Raw genomic sequence first — 22,155 nt, forward strand, 5'->3', positions numbered from 1 at the left:
ACAAGTCTCCAAAGTAGAGCATGGTACTCAAAGATACCCCACCAACACCACTCCTTCCCCAGTCAGGGGAGACACACTGGACCCAGGAACAAAGAATGTGCACAGGACGATCCTCCACAAATCCCCTCACAAGTGATTTGTGTCCCCTGCCTCTTCCCAGTGATGCTAACTCATTTCACTGCAAAGAAAGGTCTTGCTTTTATTCCAGCCAAAGCCTGCAATGGCAGGACATGGCAGCCCTGATGGACTCCCTCCAGCACATCTCCAGGATCTTTCAATTCCTTTCTTTCTTCTTTGTCCTTCAAGAGAAGGATGTACAATTTGTTCCAACTTTTCAATAGCCTTTTCCACTCTCAAAAGCAAAACTGGAAACTCTTTATTTCAGTATCACAGAGGGCTCCAGGACCATGCTCCCCTTCCAGTTCTCTTTCTGCATTGATCCTGGGACATGACTCCCCAGCAGGGTGGACAAAGCATTCAAAGGAGTTACTTTCTCCTGCTGTGGGCAGCAATGGGCTGGGTTAGAGGCCTCAAGGGAAATCACTGGCACTTCCATCCAGACAAACGCTGACACGAGTCTGTGCTGTGCCAGGAACCGGAGGCAAAGCCCTCCTGAATCTCATGGACATTTGCTGCAGGCCCGGCCTGCCAGGAGCTGCCGGGAGATGGCGGTGTCCACCAGCTGCGGAGGGAGCAGGGACCCACAGCCCGTTTCCCTGCCCGGCAGTACCTTGCCCAGGTTGCCCAGGTTAGGATCACTTTCGGCACCCCTCTGCCCTGAAGGCCCTGCTGTCTTAACTATGTCAGTACCGTGTCCCTAATCCCATCCTACTGCAGCCTCAGCCATCCAACCCTTGCAAGGTCATCGCGCCCATCCCTGCAGAACAGCAGCTGTGCAATGCCATCTGGAAGGCCCGATGGCTCTGCCAAGCTCTCTGCAGCAAGACCCTTGGACGTGCAGGAATGCAGGCAGCCCTGTGACCAGCGTGGCCTGTGCCACTTCCCGTCTGAGACCCTGGCTCTCTTATGGTCCACCTTGACAAGTGACAGACAGAGCAGTTGCTGTTTAGCTGCCTTAAGGTTTCAGCTTGTTATTGCATGGGATGCTCTGCAGCGACAAGTGTTCCAGTTGCACACAGAAGTGCCCTGACAGTCCTTTTAGTCCCACTAAAGATGTTCCTTGTTTCCCGGTAGCAAACTTGGAAGCAACTTGTGAAGTGCCATGAGTTGGGGAATCATTCTTCCACTGCTACTCTGCAGAGATCCTCTGGGCTGCTCAGCAGGCCCAATCTGTTGGTGGGTAGTTTCAGAAAAAAGAATTAGTACGGTGCTGCACCATGGCACAGCAGAGGAAAGGAATAGATATGGATCCCCCTGCTCTTGTACTCAGCATTCCCACTAGCCACCTGTTTGCTTTTCAGTGCTTACAGGGGAGGACAAGGCTAGAGCAAACATGGGACCAATGGGTCTTTCCTGGATGGTTGATAATGGACCCTGGCAATGCCACATGAATTCCTACTTGCAATGATGGGAAGAGAGGCCTGGAGTAGGGTTACCCACCACCAATCTGTGAAGCCTGGGCTGCTCTATTAACAAAATGTGCTCTCCCTTTCCTCAATTTTTTTCCCTAAGAAATATTAATTCATGCAGCAATTATGCCCTTTTGTTCCCCAAAGCTCAGAAATAAGGGCTCAAAACAACAGCAAGTGATTTCAGTATTGATCAGTCTGACCTCCTGGGCCCCCATCGGTCACATCAGGCAAAGCAATGGCACTCGAGCCTCACAAAATGAAGGGCACTATAAGAGTCTTCTGTGTTAGTGATGTGACAAGGATCTCCACGTGCTGACAGCAAAGGCTTCTCCACATGGGAACGTGAGATGAAATGAAGCAGGGAAGGAATGTACAGTTCAGGGAGAGATGGAAACGGGTTCAGAGAAACAGGCTGCTCCCTGCCAAGAAGGGTAAGAGAAGTGCTGCCATTGATGAGTCTACTCCTGTGACACCAGCAGGTGAAGCTTTTCAGAGCCTGTTGTGACTGTGACCTGGGCAGGATGGGATTAACAGTGTAATACAACCTCTCTAGCTTGGCAGAAAGGGCAAGATCAATATAGCTAGTGGATTAGGCCTAGAATAGAAGTGCATGAAGCCTGCAGCCTGTTTGGCTTGGCTTCTACTTCCAAATCACTTATGCAGCAAGTGTGCCTAGAATGAGAAGACTATAGGCAGATCTATGCATGCTAAAGGCTTGCACTGCTCCTGACACATGTTGGCACACCAATTCTTTCAGAAGACCGCTGGTTATAGGTGGGTGGGGCCAGCAGTAGGGGTGGATGCATATCCAGCCGCTGTCTCAGCTTCTTGAAACAAGCCTATGTGCTTGTGCCTGGGCTGGAGAACTTGATTACAGATTATAAAAAGCCTGTTGTATTTATGCTGGCTAAAGGCATTAGAAAGCAAAGCAGGATATTTAGGGTGCTCATTTGCATACCACTGAGGCAATGCAAGGCTTAGCTGGGTTTTGCATTTGCAGAGAGATTTTCTGTGGATTCCCTGATCACATGGGCTTACACAGGTTCACCCAGAAATAGTTCTCTCTTACCAACAGAAGAGCAGCACATTTCCATGGCCTGAACATGCCTTTCAGCTCTATCCAGACAGCCTCAATCCCAGCATCACTCTTTTTTCATTAAGCCCCTCTGATGCACAGCCCTGCACGCCTGCCAGATCAAATTATAAATACTGGGAATTTCAATGAGACTGGAACTATATTTGGAAAGGCTTAGCGTAAGCAGCAGCATGGGAGCTCCCTGTTCCTTTGGTGTTTGTAGGTCATGTCAGATGTGATGTAATCAGAGCAGCAAGGCTTTCACATAGCTTCAGGAGTCTCTTGATGCTGCTGGAGAAATGGAAATGTTGTCTGTACATGGGTCTGTCTCAAACCTGAACCAATTTGAGGCACAGCCCATATTCAGGGCCACAGTTTATCTAAACAAACCTGCATGAACAGCACATGAAGGTTGTTCAGTCTAGATAAGGCCTGACATCTAGCAGTGACATCTAACCACTACAGTTCCTTGTTCTTTCTCTGCACTGCACAGAGAGAGCTCTTTGCAGCATCCCAAAGCTGAACAAAGATGAGGTCCTAGGAAGAAGTTAGCATTAATACTGCTCTTGAAGAGACTAGAGTCAGAACTCAGTAAAAGGGCATTCTGCCATCTTGGCTCATGCTGTCTCTGTCAGATCTTGGTCTGCAACTTGCTGCTAGCAGGGAATTAAAACTGATTTGCTGTGACATGTTGAAATCCTACAATTATTTGGGAATTAGCATTAAAGAAATACAGTCTGGATGGCTGCTGAGGGAGCAGGAGGTTGACTGGGTGGGCCTGGTTAAGCCATCTTCCTATGTTCTGTCCAAACAGCTGACAGCTTTGTGCTTAAACTCGTTCCACAAATTTGTCCCTGAGTCAGGCACTGTTTGCTAGAGATAAGGCCTGCAAGATCTACTCTGGGACAGCAGCTAGAAAAGGGGGTCAAGAGCAACCTGCTTCTGTACTTTGCTTCTTTCTTTTCCCTACTTGTACAGAGAGTTTCTCAGAGACACTTGTTTGTTTACAGGTGAAAGAAGCCACTCCAACATTCCAACAATTTGGTGTGCCAGTGCAGATTTCAGATACCTTTCTCATACTGACTACATTTTGATGGAAGCTTAGCTTGGTACATGCAATCACTTTTGGCTGAGCTAGTAATAGTTTCTGAGGCCCTTGTCACAAAAAAACCCACAACCAAAAAAACCCCGACAAACCAGCTTAAAAGTAAGATGTGACCAAAAACACTGGGACTCAGCTGAGAGACTTCGAAATAGCACTCATATTCACACAAGACAGCAAGAGGCATAGGCCAGACACTGAATCATGCCACTGAGACAGGACAACCTCAAAGGACAGAAAAGTGACTGCAGAGAAGCCTGAGCTGGTAAAAAACTGCGGGAAGGTAAAAGGGCAAGGAAGAGTTCAGCTGCGGGTTTCATTTGCATTGCAAATAGAGGCGAGTTAGGCAGATGAAACCCTGGACAGAACATTAATGTAAATGATTGCCTAATACCTGCAGGGTCATAGATGCATAATGTGACATACCTTCAGGTAACTTCTGCTCTGAATGCAGGTACCTGTGAATGAAGAGATACATAGGGGTAAACACTCAAGGAAGTTACTAGAATCCTGATTTTACAGTTATGAACTCTGTACACTAAATCATCCCTTTTCTGTTAATACACACACACACATTTACAATGGCTAATCTTATAAGAAAGTTCAGGAGCCGACACTGGATGCACACATCAGGCATTGGTAAGTCTCATTCTCCACACAATTCTGCCATTGCTTTCCTCATCCTGGCTGCTGGGACACAGCACAGATAAGCTCCATAAATCCACCTCACTCTCAAACTTCTCATGTTGCACTAAGGAAAACTGCAACAGGCTGCCAAAGGCTATTCAATTCTGAGGGCAGTGGCTCCTTAAAGCCTTGTGTCTGCTGACCAGGGACATTGCCTCAGTGGCAGCTCCTGTTTGGGGACCAGCTTCTTTCTTTCTAACCCATGCTAGCACTGAGACATCTAAGAAGCTGCTCTGACTTTTTGCTTACTAAGACTGTGATCCCTTCATGACTTTGTTCTGGGAAGTCTCTGTAGCAAAAATACATCCCTTGGAAACAGAATGAGGGGACCAACCAGCGCAGGAGATGTGAACAGTCATGGTACTTCCATCAAGAAGTGTAAGCAAATGATCCTGATATGGTGAAGGCATCAGAGGGTATTAGCTTCAATTCCTTTTTAATTCTCTTGTTTTTCCTGCTCTAGCCTGTGGTTCATGGCTTCAGAGCACTTATGCTCACATCACCATTTTCATCACCTCCAGATTTGGCCCATCACAGGGATGGGAGGAAGCGGGTCTCCAGCAGATGGCACTCAGAGCTGTCCCACACCCAGGCTTGCTCTTCCATAAGAAAAAAAAAAAAATCTAAACAATGGAACATTTGCCAAAAGGAGAAAGGAAATAAAAAAAGAAAAGTTATTTAACCCTGTGTAATATTTAAAGCGATTGCTATCATCTTATAGTGGTGTATTTAACGAAGGACAACGTGACAGTTCATGTGTAAATCAACCAGGATAAAACATACATTATATGTAAACTGTTATGTTTCTCGAGTCACTTTCAAACTAGGATTATCTCTGGCTATTGGTTAAGTTCAAGGAAAAGGATTAGCTACACAGGCGTAGACAAAATAGGAAGCACGCAGTAATGAATACCCAAAGCAATTCAAAGCAAAAGTCAAGCCAGAAATGCAGGTCATGGCAGAACTCAAACAGCAATCAGAAGACATATGCCTTAAATAGATTCTCCTGCCAATGGTCTCCTCTTCTCCAAAGAGGAGAGCCAAAGATCTGTAAGCAGTACCATTTTCTACTAAACAATGGCCTTGTAATATTGAGTTGGCCACCTTCTACCCCACTACTCAAGTCCTACTGTTCTGACAAAGATTGTTAAAAGTTGCCTTGCAAACATTACCAGCAATTTTTCGGCAGGGGGATGTGGCAGGGTGGGGTGGGGGAGGTTTAAGTATCTCCATTATATCTGCCTTGCTCTTCTGCCAGAGGTTTCTTCCCCCACAAGTAGAATTTGGCCACCCAAAGAAGTGATTCAGCACTTGCTAAAGCTAGCAGGGTGGGAACTTTTTAAAACAGGCTTGGAGCGATAAAGCAGTGAGTGGTTGTGAAATTTGGCTAGCTATTCGAAGTCCTAGTGTCTGTTCTGGGTGTGCTGCTCTACCATGGAGGGACCTTCAAAGCACTAACTGACAGCAAATTAAAGGATGTGAAGAGCTGCTCCAAGAGTGAACTAATAATAACCATTCCCAGCCACTAGAAACAGAAGCAAGGAGAGATCGAGTTCACACAGAAATATTTCAGCAGGAGCAGAAAGCATCTTCAGCAGGGAAGGAAAGTTTGATTCAGCATCAAATTAAGGAGTTTGTGCTTATATAAAGGTTCAGGGAGACACAAACTGTATTTTGGTTACTGAAAGGTCCTCAAGGCTGCCGCCAGGCAGACCTGACACTGATCTGGAAGAACAGGCATGAAGAAACCGATTCTCTCCTCATCCTTTTTGTCCTGAGCCAAATGCTTCAGTACTCGGCAAGGCTCAGTGCAGAGCTATGGGAATGGGCTCCACCCAGCTGTAATGCTGCAGAGGAATTGCAGCTTTGCCGGTTTGTATTTCTCAGGCAAGACATGGCAATGAACTGTGGTTGCAGAGAGAGAAACACAAAACTCTACCTCCTGCACACGTTCACAAAACTAGCCAATCCTCTCCCAAATCAATCTCCTCACTCCCATCTCCACCCTGCTGGAGCTGTCTCTGTGGGACACTTCCAAGTAGGGGAGAGGTTGCAGCTCTCTGTTGTTGCCATTTTGGGAATGTTGTTTTATAGATTGGACGTGCTGTGGTTTGGGTGAAATGAAAGAGTTTGGCATAAAATCCCAAAAAGTCAAACACAAACAGGCTCTTTTTCAGGAGCTTTTTCCATGTGTTTTTTTCCGGAGCAACTTTTTATAAATTCTTTTTAAATATAAAGTGATCTGAGGTGGCTTGTTCCCACCCACCCACCAAGTGCTAGAGGCCAGCAGATTACAGGGCACCTCTCGTGCACCCTCTTTATTATGCCTGTGGTAGGTTCAGATCCATGTTTGAAGGAAAGTGAGACCCTCTGCAACGAAGCACTTCAAAAGGCTGAGACGTCTGAAGGCACCCACCATTTCTGCACTGCAAGGACTCGGCACTGGCTCCTCCCTCAAGGACCAGCTGCATTGAAAGCTATTGCTGTCTGTAGCTATCAGCTACATCTACTCAGCAGAAAAACTGAAATGGCCCAACGACTCTCACCCTGCAAACTGCAGGACTGAGATAGCTGTCAAATTCCCTGGCTTTATTCAGTCATCCTCAAGGAAAGATGTCAGCAAAGTGAGTGGGCTAGCTCCTAAGAGGCACCGACCACTGATACCTCCCCATGATGGCAAGAAGGAACAAGTCAAGATGGGGCTGAAACCTCAGTCTTGGGGAACACAGAACTCCTCCGGGACAGAAGCAGGACTGACACCCTGGTGGGTGGATTACAGTTTTGGTGATGTTCTGTTTGATGATAAATTGTTCACTGAAATCAATGACTTCACTCTCCAAATAGTCTCCCATGCCAAAGGCAAAACCCTTCACTGAACTGACAGCGCTGGCTGCTGTAGGGCACTGGGGAAATACAATTTTGAAGAGCATGGCAAAGAATGCGTGTCTTAAAGATGCATTGGGGCTCCATTTAGGATCCTAACCTCTAATCTGCCCAATTAATCTGATGAAACAGATGTGAAGGAGGAAGAACAGCCAGTCTCCTAGGAATCACAGAGACATTAGAAGGATATACTTGCCAGATGTTGAATGTTTGCTATCTGGAACGCCTCCTCCCTCCCTAACCAGACTTTCTGGCTCCATTTCCATGCACCCTGAACTATACCATGTAGCAACATGCAGTTTGTAAAACACTATTCAGGCACTCTGTACTCACGCATATTGCAGTGGCAAAAGATGCTTCTGCCAGTCAGAAAAAACGGTGTTGATGCAGACATCTTCCAGTTGACAGAGCTGCTCTGTGGCTCTGTGCTTTGGTCCCTGCACTGTCTGGGAGAAGAATGTGCAGTGTCACTGCTCCACTCATGCTGCTAGCAGCCTAGTGACGCTGGGAAGGACATTCCTTGAGGCTGTTTCTTTGGAAAAAAAAAACTTCTTTAGGGGGGAATCCTTGTAATGCTGGTGCCCTGTGCTCAACTTTATCCTAACAGCTCTCAACAGTATCATGGAAGGGCACTGGGATGAATGAACTTAGTCAAATTAAGGAAAGAGGGAGCAGGGTGAAGGAATGAGATAAAATCTAGGACAACATACCCAGCTATGGGATATACGCCAGGCATGGGGCAGAGTCCTCTGAGGGGAAGGGACAGAGTCTCAAAGGGTAAACAGAGGACAACAATTCTATCTTGACCTCATGGGGGCAGCCTGGGTGCAATCACAGCCACCACTCCTAAGATCCCCTGGGACATTTAGGATCAGTAAAACAAAACACCAGAAATGAGCTGGACTGTGAAAGGGCAGGCTGAAACACAAGATACCTGTTATTTCTTCAACACTCTTCTTTACTTTGCAGGGAACCTAGAACTCCAGCAAGGGCTAAACAATCCCAAACAAACACATCAATGACACAGGAAATCTTTTTCCAAGATGGAGCAAATGATAACCAGTTTTGAAAAGAGGATTTTCTGGGAAAAGGCAAGGGAAATACAAAACAGCACCTTCCTTTAAAAACATAAATGAGATGCCACTCATTTGAAATCAACGGGCTACAGCTGCTGAAAAGGAGTGAGAGATCAGAGTCCCATTCTAGCCCATCAAATAAAAATGGTAGATGGGATACCATTCACTATCATCAGGCTAATCACCCAAAAACCAGCTTCCTCCCTGCTCAAAACATCCTTAAAGACCTGGCCTTGGAAACTCAATAGAAGCAGAACTGTGCTTTGTTGGGATGTAATGCAGTTGATGGCTTTTGAGAACTGTACCCACTGAGTCTGTGGGATTTGGCTGGACAATGCATTGTTCATTGTTTCAATATACTTATTTGAAACTGGCATTTAATCAATCCTTCTCTTTCAGGGAGCCTCAGTGCAACCCTTCTGCACAATGCTATGTCCCACGGCATTCATAAATGGGGCATTCAATAGTCAGGCTGTGACACGTAAGTGCAACAAGGCATCGGTGGCACTCAAGCTGCATCATAATCAACTCAAGAGTGATAAAGCACTAAGCTCCCAAATATTACCACTGCACAGTCTCATTTACAACCTACCACCGAGTTGGCGAATGTTTCATCTTGCAGGACTGAGAGGTGTTTTTCCAAACAGAATTGACGAGAATAGGCTCTGCTAATGATTCTTTGATGTAGCTTTTTATATGGCATCATTGATATATAAGTTTTATGGATGCAGTTGCTATAACAACATAATGCACAGTGGTTAAATATAGCAGCTCCTATTTTCCACTCAGTTTGCTCTGCCCTAAGCCGACAAGGAGTATTCTTTTCTGTTCTAGCTGAGATGAAATGGATTTGATAGCTCACTGAAGAAAAAAAGTGGTACAGTCTTTCTTCCCCCTCACAAACACCACTCCTAAGCAAGCCAGCAAACAACAAAACCAACAGCCCCCCATTTGCTAGGTTACTGGGCAGGAGGGCTTGTTTAAAATCAAAATGCACAATGACTCATGCAAAACTAAACCACCTCGATATTACATGTGATCTCAGTGCAAACACTGTCTTTTCAAAGTGCAGGAAAGAGAGGTTCTCAAATATTCCTGTCACGTATTATTTACCGTGCTTATTACCGTAGTGCCTAGTGACTGGCCAAATGCTGAGGGGGGAGTAAAGTGACCTTGATGTTACTCAAGACCTGCTCTTGTGGATGCATGTAAAGGATCCAGCCTCTCTTGGCCACATGGAAACCTCCTATTTTGGGGGATAAGAGAGAATTATGTTGCCAAATCAAGGTGACAGGGAAAGAAGCAGAGCTACAGAGGATTGCTTCCAATTCTCCCTTCTTTGCTACAGTGGGATTTTCTTGGGTTTGGGTTGGTTTTTTTTTTCCGTCTGGAAGCCAGAACTGAAATACTCCCGGGGGAGACTGAAATCAAACAGCAATTTGTGCTCCTCTCCCATCCTGTTTTTTCTTATTTTTCCCTTGCAGAAGAATAAATCCACCCTCAAACCTTGGCATTACACAGTTCCTCCCAGATCTGAAGCCTAGACACATAGCAGCAGCTGGACTCTCTGCAAGCTGTCAGGAAGAAGGTTGCTGCAAGGGGAAGGGCACATTTCTTCTGAATAGTTCCTGCTCGTTTGAGCATAACCTCTGTTCCAGACACTAGAAAGATTATTTATGCCCTTAGTAGATAATACTGAGCATCTGTTCAGCTATGACCATTTCCTGAACTGTTTTGTTCCTTGAAGCTGTTCAAGAATTTGCACCTCCTGAAGCAAGGAGTTGTGGGATGGGTCACACAGCCTGTTCTACCCCTGCTCTTGCAGAAAGTAATCTCTTAGGTAGTGGGCACAAGTCTATCTCCCACAGACCAGGAGCATCCAAAAGAGCTGAGGATCACTGCACCAGCCCTCTCCTTCACCCTTTCTGCTTACAGCCACAGTGGAGGCAGAACCCTGCAGACCTTGTTTAAAGATGGTTAATAAATACATTGCACATGATACCTGGAGGGGAGAGTTCATTTACCTTTTTCTTGCCATGTAGCACTGGGGCCCCAGGGGCAGCAACCGCTGCTTTGCAAAGCCCTGCTGGCAGGAAGGTACGTGAGAAGCCTCAGCATATGCTCCCAGTGCTGCCTGTACTAGCCAATATGTGAAAACTCATCAGGTCACTGAAAATCAGGAGTGATACAGTCACGCTCTACTTCCCCCATGACACAAACTGAAAAATAATGAGGGCAAGCAAGCCACTAAAAGATAAACTTAACCTTTCAGTGGCCACAGCACCATTCTTGCCACATGCACATGACTGGGCCACCATGCTTATTTCTGCTGATTCAGGACTGGGAGAGAGACAAGACACAAACCAGCCCTCAGTTATGAGATCTGCTTATACTCTGGTGTCCCTATCAGCATGTATCTCATCAGCCCACGACAATGTTCTGCTGTAGGCTAAGGACTAATGCAAAGGTCTGAGTTCAAGGGACTTGCAGATAATGAATACTTCCTAGTAACATACTCTGAGACAAGAAGAGGGTTAACAGCCCCACTGCACACACAGGAAACCTAAAGCACAAAGTGGGAAAGTGATTTCTGCACAGCCACAAAGTGAGACAACAGTAGAGCTGGGATCAAAATTGAGAGTTTTCCTTAACTTTCTCATACATAATTCAGCTACTAACTTGTTTAACCTGTATCTCTTCAGGATGTAGGGGGACACCTAACAATCTGGCCTCCATTCCTATTTGCAGGCCATACAGCAACTCTCTGAGCAAACAGAGGTCCAGGCAGCTGGAAGCTCTCTAGTCCCTCTGTGCCAGTGGTGTGATCATCGGTCATCAACCTCTGTTCCTCACTCACTCCTCGAATAACACTGTGCTGGAAAGCATCTCTCCAAATAGCCTAAACAAACACACTGTTTGCTTAACTCCACCTCCTTTCCTTCTCTTTGGCTATTTCAGAAGTTGCTGGGAAAAGCCATGATCCCCTCTAACACTGAATTCCAGCCATCAGATAGCATCAAAGACTTTCAGCATCTTCCCAGAGGAGCTCAGGAGGTCACAGTATGGGTTCTGTGGCACTGCAGCTTTCTCTAGGCAAGTGAGAAAGGCAAATCAGTGTGATGTTGTTAGCAAAGAGAGCCAGACAGTTATCCAAATTGCACAGATGATTCAGAAAACAAACGGGTGCTAAAAATACAAGATATACTTGCAAAGAGTTCTTCTCATGCCTGGGAAAGGCAGGGGCAGCTCTGGAGGAGATCTTTCTAGGACACAATGAGGTCTGAATGAGCAGAGGGTTAAAATAAAATACAGTAGCTGTCTTGCCAGCAAAAATTGGGTGATTTTAATACAAGGGATTTTTGTCTAGCAACCTTCCCACATCACAGCACAGAGAGAGAGGTTCTCAGAATGTAAAGAGTAAAGTGGTGAAGGAACAAATTGACTAAGGAAGACTGGTAAATAGGGACAGCTCCAGTGAAAGAGCAATGTCCTTGTGTGAGAGAGGTAAATTCAAGTACCTGGACAGGATGACAACATCCTCTGCAACAATGGTGCAGAAATTTCCAAAATCCAACTACCACCAGCTCAGGCATCAGCTATTCACAGTCTCCTCAAACCAGAAGTGCAGAGTGATCTGTGGCATATTTCAGTGGGATCAAGGACAGGAAGAGCAAAGAGGGCCCACTGAAAGGGAGACTGGCAAAGCACCAGCAGATGGAATAATAAAGGATGCTGTAGGTCATTTACAGAGCTGTAAGAGTTTCTCCAAACAGTATCATGTCCCACAGCCTGGCACTCAGTTATATCACTGAAGTTACCACTGCTTTTGGGTCTAGCTACTAGTTTTCTGCCTACACTCAAACACCATATTCACTCTGTAACACTACAGTGAGGCATTCAATGAAGCATGCAGAACACTGTACCTTAAAGCAGTGTAAAGAGAAATGTGGTTAGCATGACCACTCACTCCTCCTGCATCAAAGGTTACCACCTGCAATAAAACCACAGAACAATTAATCATTTTGAAGAAGGAAACTGCAGTTACCAGCTTTGACATTCTAACACAGCACTGTCCCAGCCCATTGTATCTAGAGAGTTGCTTTTGCGTTGCACAATGAGACCTTGTGTGTGAACTCCTGCTACAGAAACACAACTACACAAACACACTCTGGCGCTAGAGGACTAGACAGACTAACAGCTCGAAAAACAGAAAGACGACAAATACCATGTTCCCACTGGCAGGCTGCACTTGTTACTTATTAAGGGGCCAAAAGGTTACTTTCAGAGTGATCTGTTGCAAACTTGTTCCAAAAGGTCCAGCTCTATGAATCACTCTCTCCTGGATTTGAGAACATAGTAGAGAATGCCTGCAGATTACAGCGTGAAACTATAATTTGTTGTACTGTGAATCAGGACATATTGCTTTAACAAGAGCAACACAATCATGTACCACTGTCCTGATTGCAACGAGGCTTTATCACAGAATAACATAGTGATAAAATAATCTGATATGAGAATAAGCCTTTTAAAGAATCAGCTGACTGGACTTTTTGTACAACCAAGTCAGGCTTTTTGCTGAATGAGAAGATCATATTGTTTATTGCTTCTCTGCAGGGAGAAATGGGAACTTCATAATGCAGAAGTAATGTGTGAATACAGCACTAACATGTCACCATCCAAAGCACAGAATCCTTGGCTCCCTGCCCTCAAACCTACAAACAATTTGTCGGGTGAAGCATCCACCCTAAGGACTCACTCTGCCCAGTACTGTGAAGTGGATACTTAAAGGGTCCTGCAGTGCAGCAGTGCAGCGCAGTGTAGAGCAGACAGGGTATGTGTGCTGGTAGGCTTTCTAGATGGTGAAAGTGACAGTCCTTGGACAGCCTAAAGTTAGGGTTTTGCTCTGAGAGAAGCCAGGCAGCAGAGCTCTCTACAGCAACCTTCTCTATGACCAGGAAGAAATCAAAAAGCTCCCCACATTTCAATCAATGTCTGCTTCCTTGCCAGCTTGTTCTCTCTTCAGGGAAGGAAATGCTACTGCCTGGCTTACTCACCACAGCTCCCTTCTCAAAATCTATTTTATATGCAGGGCCTGAAGTACTGGGTTAAAGATCAAGGGAAGATCAAAAGCCGCCCTGCCTGTCCTGCAACTTGCTACTCCACCCTACAACAGGAGAGGCCCTCTCAAACACAGGGGATATTGTGTAAAGAGGGAGAGGAAACACAAAGACATTGATAAGAAATACTTCAAAAACCACAAACTCCAGACAAGCCTGCTTATAAACCCATCCACCCAGTACAAGTCCACAGTTAGACCTCCCACTTTGCCCAGCGGCTGTAATAACGCTGCCACCAAGCAGCAGGGTTATTCATTGCTGGCAGGAACTGGTGGGACCCAATTTGGTTTTGTTCAGTTACAAAGAAGCATTTTCTGGTCAACCTCTATTTTATAAGGAGAAAAATTATGTCTCGGCTTTGGCTGCTTTTGCTGTACATCAGTATTACCTGAGAGGCTCTCTGCAGGGTCTGCATGGTCTGGCATGGTGCTAAGCCCTCTCTAAGGATATCAGCTTTTTGAGTAGCTCATCTGGGAAAGACATTATTAAATTCTGTACAGCTCAGGGAATGAGCATAGCACCCTGTATTTTATAGATAAGAAAAAACACGCTCTGAAGTCACTCCTACCTAGAGTGGCACTTTCCTAAGATGACAATGTACCCCACTCACTGTAGGCAGAATAAATTCCTGTGCAGGTGAATAATAGTGTGAGTCTGCTAAGGGCTGGACTTGCACTACACTTTTTTACTAAACAGGGACAGCAAGAGGGTTTGTCTCTTCTGCCTGGTCATTTATTTTCATGTAACCTCTACAAACATAACATTTTTAAGACGACTACCCTGCTGTCAAATGTGGTTGAAATTAGCCAATGGGCTCTAAAGTCTTTTGAAATATGCATGTCCACACATATATAAATACAATTGCATTACTCTTGTTTCCTTAGGAAACCAAGCTAAAAACCCCAGGCAAGCCAAAACACACATTTTTCCTTCTATAGAGGGTACAAGAGAACAAACCAGAAGACTGAGATAATGAGCAGAATAATGAGCTAATCATTGTTTTGACAAAACTGGCTCAGGCCAACTGTGGGAGCACAAGGCTGGGTTAGGAACTGGTTAAGTTCTTGATATGGAATTTATCTGTTCAGAAACACCTTTGGAGGTTTTTCTCCTCAACATCTGTTTTGAAATAGGAGCTGCCGTTCTTAGTGCTGCTGGGCTTACATAACATCTGAACTAGCTAGAGATTGCATGGAGTTAACTTTCAATTGATGTTCTCTAATTTACTCTTAGGACATTTGCACCTGAATTGCCTGTCTCTTCAAATATACAAATTTGTAGGTGCACGCTGAGCTGGCCACAGTGGCATTCACTTTATCTGCAAAGTGACCACCTTTGAAATACTGGCTTTTCACCTTTAGAGATCCCTCCGAGCACACAGGCTGGCTCTGACACAGTAGTGATGTCCCACCTATCCAGTATGTATCTTCTAGGTCTATTGTCTAAACAGCGCTCTGATTCCACAGCATGACTGTGGTGCTCGTGACTTAAAGCAGGCAGCAATCACATGTAAATATATTCCTCTGGCTTCAGGGATTCATTTCACTAACAACAAATCTGAATTTCTTTCTCACATGCTGAAGATATTTTCACACAGGAGCATTTGCTTCTTCCACATGGTGCAGCTAGCTGGTGTGCTTGCTTTTAACACATAACCTGAACCAGGCTGATGATGAAATCAAGCAAACAATCAGGGCAGGATGAGAAAACCTGAACATCTTGAAACTGTCTGGGTTAAAAACAGGCTTAGCCAGTTCTGGGAGCAAAAGGCTGGGATAGGAAGTATACTTGAGGTGGAAATTATTGCTCAATGAAATCTTTAGGGCAAAAGGGAGTTTCCTCCCCACACCTGTTCTGAAACGGGAGCCGCTGCTGTTGGTGTTGCTGGGTTTTCTTCTGGGTGACCTTGGTATTCAGGAAATGGAGCTTTCACTAGTGGAAGCCAGAGCAACAGCCAAGACAAACAGGTCCAGAAATCCCTTCCGGAGGGGGGAGAGCACAGAGGAAATTACTCAGTTACCAGCAGAAGAGAACTCTTGAGAGGTCTGGAGTCCATGCTCCCTCTATACACCATGTGCATTGGAGGCACAAAGCACTCAAAGCTGTGGGTCTCCCTTACTCTTTCTGGTGTCATCCAGTGCTTCAAATAGAGCACACATCTGCTCAAGTAGACTGGTGGGGAATGAAAGGTCTCTTTCTTTTTTAAGAAGGGCCACCCCATAAAATGCCATAGCAAGCAATGCCATTTCTAATGGCCTTCCTCTGAGCATCATTTCACAGGCCTGACTTACACTTGCAGAGGCCAGTGACATTGAAACTCCCTTTGAATCTCTTGTGTGTTCAGAGCTCTCTCTTGCTGCTACTAAATCAAAGAAGCTAAGGATTAAAAAGAATGGATAACTGGATGCAAATGGAAAAATCTAATCAGGATCAACATCCCAGCGTCCACTGGGTTTGAGCTGCAAGTGTCTAAGTCCTACACCAGCTCTTAGAATGAAAGGTCCTGGGGGCCTCCCACTTATGTACCCCAAAGCACACCTGAGGAGACTGCAACATAAATGAGAAAGGGAGGAAAAGGGATGGCAAAGTCTGTCCCAGCTCTGTTACCTCCTCTAGCAAACTCCACATGCTGCACTCCGTATCTGGTGTTCTGCAAAAGCATTTAAAATTCTCTACAAAGATGACACATTCAAATACTCCCAAATTTTAGGTGTAGAGACTGAAATCCAAAACACGAGAGCTGAACTCACCCTCCCAAATATAAGCTCCAACTTAAATGCCATTTGTAGCAGGATCCGACTTTCTAGGCTAATTTGGAGATGACCCAAGACAATGGGACTCTTTCACAAACAGTTGTATGGATGATGTTTCAATCAATCCACAGTGGAAAGCAGCTTGGAAGAACGTGATATTGCTGAATTCTGGTCTTGGCACTGCACCTGCCCCCAAACACAATCGGGATGTCACCTCCTAATCCAAGCTCTGCTATCACCAAACCTGAGATCCTGAAGAGTAGGATCTCATAATCTAGAGCCTGCCTGGGGCTTACACAATGCTATGTAACTTATATTTTTAAAACACCGAAGACCTTCTAATCTGGATTGAGACAGACTAGCCTTGGCTGCCTCTCCCAGCAACAATGGCTTTTGCTTATAAATCCAGCAGGCAGGAAATAATTTCCAAAGTCTATAAATTAGTTTTGGCTTTGAGTACACCAACCGTTAATTTCTGTGTCTGCACTGTTTAACGTAGAGCTTGGATGAAATATGTCCCTGTAGCTCTCAAGAAGATTGAGTTACTCATGGACTTCCAGGGCAACTGGGGAAATGAGTAACTATGCAATGGAACAAAACTACGCGTAACATGGTGTGACTCCTTGCCTTGCAATCTTTCCTTTCAGACATGTTGGATTTGCAGCCTGCTTCTCCACTACCAGATGACACATATGTTCTGTAAATAAAAGATACCATTGTCTATGCTATGTCTATGGGGAGATCTGGGGAAAGTTTTCCCACTGTGATAGCCGAAACACTACATGTCTTCCAATCATGTTAACTCCATTGAGTTAGCTTGTTGTGTTTGAAACCCTCTTAGCTTATGCTTTGACAAGGCTCTTCTAACATGTTAAACCAATTCTGTCAGTTTCAACATTACTGAAAAATAGACTCAGTTTACTTTTCAAGGCAAGCTTAGGACCTTAGGACAGCAGAGGTGCTCCAAGAGTGGCTAACAGTAGCAAGCTCTGAAGTTTTAAAATGCAGAATGTTTGACAAAGGTAGTTAGGTGCTTGCCTTGCTGTTGTTGGCAAACTAGGTCTGCTCCTAAATGAATGGTATTATAGCAAACACCTGATACCTGTGTGATTACTTGGGACACTTAAAATAATTTTAAGTTTACAAAGCAGTTCATTACCACCATCCCCAAGAAGCTGCTTCAGTCACCTTTGGTACTGCTAATGTGTTCTGCTAGAGTAGTTTGTCCTCACTGCTGCTCAGGGCAGTGCTGAGGGAAATGCAGTGGGCCCTGCCACAGTGTTCCATGTTACTACAGCTACCCCTGACACCTACAGCACAGCAGGGAGAATACTAGTGACTGTGCACATTTCTTGCTTTGAAAACCCTGCACTTTATTTTTCAGCTCATGGTATGTTAGTGGAAGACTCCTGCCTCCCCCAGCACAAACAGCTTGAGTTTAATTTTCTCTGAGGCAAAGATCTTACCCTTTCTAACCATCTAGAGGAGTTCTAGTGTTTACAGAATTTCTGCTGGAATTCTGGTGCACTTGTCCTAGTGCCCGTGAGAGTCACAAACATGCAATACAAATCCTCTTGTGCTAGGAGCTTTCAGATTAGATTAAAACTTATCTATTCATGGGGCCAAAAGGCACAAAAGGAGTCCAGGAAAACTGCATTTGTATCCCTGCAGAGCAATGAATTTCATGGAAAATTAAGCCTCAGAATCAATACAAAGTTGGATGCATGATGCTGGTTTTTGTGCTCATGGGGCTTTCATGCTACAGGAGATGCGGTTTCTTGTTTTGTGAATTGCTGAAAGGCTTTAAGAGTTTTGTGATTTTGCTGCTAATCAGTGTGACAGTGGCATGCCTGATCACAGCAAGGTTCAACAGAAAAAACCAGAACACAACCTTTTCCATGCTTAGGCCCTTATTCCTGTTTTGTGGGGGGGAAAAAAACCAAACCCAAACTATCCCAGTGCTAGGAAATCTCCCTGGTTTAATATTCTTCAATCCTGACCCGTAACCGTACTAATCTAGCCCTCTAACACATGCCTGCCAATGTATTTCAAATTTAAGCCTAAATGTAAGCCTAAATCCCAGGTGGGGTCTCTTCATCAATGAAACCTAGCAACAGGGGCAAAATGGTTGCTTTAAAATGTAGAAAACATTTGAGGAATTAGAAAAGCAAAAACTTCTCCACTGTTCATTTCTCACTGGGAAGCAAAGAAAGGTCCCCAGAGAGAAAAGATACATCCAAACTACACCATCATCCTTTTCCGTATTTTTCAGTGGAGCAATTCTATTTGTTCTGAACTTCTAGCAGTTGTTCAAAGTGTTTGAAAGAGGATCAGAATGACCATGTCTTACTTGTCAAGACGTAGGAGCCTTACAAATACTCACAAGAAGTCTTAAACTACAAAATGCAAAATTGCTTTCACGTATCATTTTAGACCTGAAATTCAGCTGGGCTTATTCAGAGGGTCTTCTGCAATTAATGAACCCCAAGATCTACTACAGTGAAACTTACTACTTCCAATAGTTTGTAGTTTTTAACCAGTTTGAAGCTTTTACTTCAGTGAAGGTTGGTGACACTACAACCCAAAAGAGGCTTCATAAGATCTAGCTAGAGAAATGGATAAATATTATAAAGCAAATATTTCAAATTGAGTAAGTATACCCTCTCCCTGTCCTAGGCTATTTCACAGAGACTCCAGAATCAAAATCCCAACTTTAAAGACCTCAAAGAAAGCTTTCAGAGGGAAGGAAAAAGTCCAGAATGCTAGCTCAAAAGTAATGTGGAAATTGCCTATGCTGCAGAAAGTTTCACATTACCAGGTTGATGTTATTGGCTTCTACATGCTTTAGCACGAAGGCAGCAAGGAGCTGTGTGTCCCATTCAACAGCAGGATTATCTGGAAGATCCCTGAAAATGAGAAGCACAATTAGTCACTTCGCTGCCGAGAACTTTATCAAGACCATCCTAGAAAAGAGAGATCCTCTTAGCAGAGAATGAAATCAAGATAAATTTATTTACCATATAAACCCCCTGAACCTTACTTAGAGAGTCTTACAAGCTTGTATATTGGAGGGTTGAAAGGAAACTGCAGATCCAACACCCTCCTCATAGATTTGCCAAGGTCTCCATTTCTTCTTACTATTAAGGTAGACATTCTGACTGCTTTACTTTAAGCAACACCTATTTTGTTCAATGATTCTTGCTGTCTATTCATCCCAATCAAATTTCTTTCTCTCTTTATTTAAAACCTCTTTTAAAACACATTTTCCAGAAAGACTTTCCAATCACAATCTACTGGTGAATTACATATGAAAAGTAACAAGGAAACTCCTGCTCTCATTTATACAGGAATAACCCATCAACCTCAAACAGAGGACAAGAGAGCCATAATTATATTGCATGGATTTGACAGTAGTTCTTCAGCTGTTTATTTTATGCTATCCATACTAAGTGGATATGCAAAGCATACTATGACTGAATACTCTGCCTAGGTATTTTAGACTGCAGGCTTTTAGGGGCAGGGACCATGAGCAAAATGCAAAACAACACCAGACAGCCAAGAGAATGATTCCACATTTACACAACCGAGAGCTGAATTTGACCTCCCAGTCATTATGTTTGAATGATGCCAAGAAAACATTGCTTGCAAAGTTAAAAAGGTTATTAGTAACAATAGGATAACACACAGCTGCTAAAGACCAATCATGACATGTTAAACCGGTCTTTTTCTCAGACCTTTTCCCTCCTCTGATAGTCTGATAATTGCTGTGAGGTGGCTTAGCAGAAAAGTTGACTACACAGCTTTCTCACACAGACACATGGGTTTGGATCTGAATTGATCCAGCTGTTTGCTGCAGAGAGCAGGGGCGCTACCTCCCAACACTCTCTGGGCCTTGCTCACTCCCCAGACAGCAAGGACGGTAACATCTGCAACAAAACAAGGAAAACGTCTCCTTGGCACATTCCAAAGTAAAACTCAGCCTGGGTCTTCATAAGAGGTCTTCTGGCTACAAATTTTCCCACTGCTGTTAACAGTAGTAGCAGTAGAAGGAAGAGCCTCAAGTACAAACTGACCATTAGCATTTTACCTGTTGTGTTACATACTCCTGGTCAGCACAGGCCAAAATAATGTGCTATTAGAAACCCCAGCAACAAGGGAAGGCGTTCCTACATTAGCGTACACATTCTAGCCTATGGTCCCTGTAGCAGTATTACCAACAACAGAAATTTTTGTTGTTGTTTACAATTCCCTCTTGTATAGGCAACATCTTTGCCTGATGTATACAAGACATTTGAATTTCATCATAGGAAAGATTCTTTGGTACATCTGGTGGCTGTCTCATCAATTTAACAAACCTGCATCTCATCTGCTCAAGACAAAAACTTTCACATCTCATGTTTGAAGAGGAAGTGGCCCTGTGTACCCTGAAGGTATTACGAGTCCAACCACGTCACAGCAAGCTTTAAATGGAGTACATTTAAAAAATATGCTTCAACTAAAACATCTCATGTTTTTAAAAATTTTAAAAACATTTAAAAAAATATGCTTCAACTAAACATCCCAACATGCACACTGAGCAGAGTATAAGTGCAGGTCTAACAGTGCTTAGGTTGTGAATGGTACCTTTGAGGTTATGTCAAGGCTTAATCTGATAATATTAAAGTAGTAAATTAGTCTAAAAGGGATTCTTCACTGGCCACTTACAATGCAAATATCATTCCCCTTTTTGGACAGGGGTTAAATGGAACTGTGGCGGAAGTGAAGAGTCCCATTAAAACAGGAGGGGTGCTCCAACAGTGAGAGGTCAGAAAAAAAAGGAGGGCTTGGAATTTATGATGTCCAGGAGGCTTTGGTGTCACAGCCACTGCACTCAGCTTTATTGGGCTGTCTCCAAAAAGGCTGCTGGGTAGTGGAGCAGGTTTTAACTAGTTTAGACAGATAAAGATCACCCTAGTTCAATGGAAATGAACAGCTGGAAGCAACGGTTTAGAATCCCTGGAAACAAAACAATCTGAAGGCATGAGCAAATTAACTCCATGAACACTGAACTGATTAAGCAGGAATATTCTGAAAAAACCCGTGCTTCTACCCTAGCACTTACTGCTTGCCGCTCATGGAGAGACCACTCACTCCCAGTAAGGAAAAGGAATTATTTTTCTTGCATAATATTTGTCAGGCATGAAAGATAGAGAAGCTGATCTTGCCAAACAAGACACGTATGTACATAAGCACATTCATAACTCATTAATAGTCATGATACCCCACTGAAGTATTCTTAGCTCATTCTGCAAACGTGAAAAGTGACACACAAGTTAAATGACATACCCAAAGTCAGCCGGAGAAGTCAGTAACAGAACTGGCAATACATTAATCTAGATTGCTCCAGGAAATAATTATTTTGGGTTTTTTGGGGGTTTGTGGTTTTTTTTTTGGTAAGAGTTTGTATAATACTTTGTGACGTTGAAAATTTAAGCATTACAATGGTAGCAGGGAGCCCACAGAAAGCATGAGACCAATAACTTTCTGCCTGTGCTCTGGGTATCAATAATTGGGTCCAGGGAAGGATGAAAAGGTGACTAAGAAAACCAAGCTCATATGCACCCTATAGCAATGCACACAAGATACATTCTTACAGGAGGTCTCTACATGCCCTAAGAACTTTGTAGGGGCATACAAATTTTGAAAACTGCTGTAGTTCACAAAATCAACTATTCAGTACAAAATATTTTTCCTAATATCATAAAACAGTCCTCACCAAACCTGAAAAGTTCACTGACTTGCTGCACTATTGAAATAAGTTGCATTCATTGTGTTTTCACCTTCAAGACTTATTATCAGAAACATTCAGCATTTAAATGGTTAACTCCACACTGCCTTTCTGGCTAAGGCTGATAATGCCTCTGAGCTCAAGGTCGAAGGGCTGAGATAAA

At 44.1% G+C, this 22,155-nt stretch overlaps 1 protein-coding gene across 5 annotated transcripts in view; it reads right to left on the reverse strand.

Moving 5' to 3' along the window:
* PIGL (phosphatidylinositol glycan anchor biosynthesis class L) overlaps positions 1-22,155 on the reverse strand; it is an 81,342-nt gene that overhangs the window by 21,760 nt on the left and 37,427 nt on the right. For 3 of the 5 annotated variants that reach the window (XM_049803049.1, XM_049803047.1, XM_049803050.1), the window contains exons 3-5: positions 19,041-19,131; positions 12,279-12,346; positions 4,136-4,167 (exon numbers count right to left, since the gene is read on the reverse strand). In XM_049803049.1, coding sequence (XP_049659006.1) covers positions 4,136-4,167; positions 12,279-12,346; positions 19,041-19,131 — 191 coding nt within the window. The other 2 variants (XM_049803052.1, XM_049803051.1) reach the window with 2 other exon arrangements.

The sequence above is a fragment of the Accipiter gentilis genome, chromosome 6, assembly GCF_929443795.1.
Source record: "Accipiter gentilis chromosome 6, bAccGen1.1, whole genome shotgun sequence".
NCBI lineage: Eukaryota > Metazoa > Chordata > Aves > Accipitriformes > Accipitridae > Astur > Astur gentilis.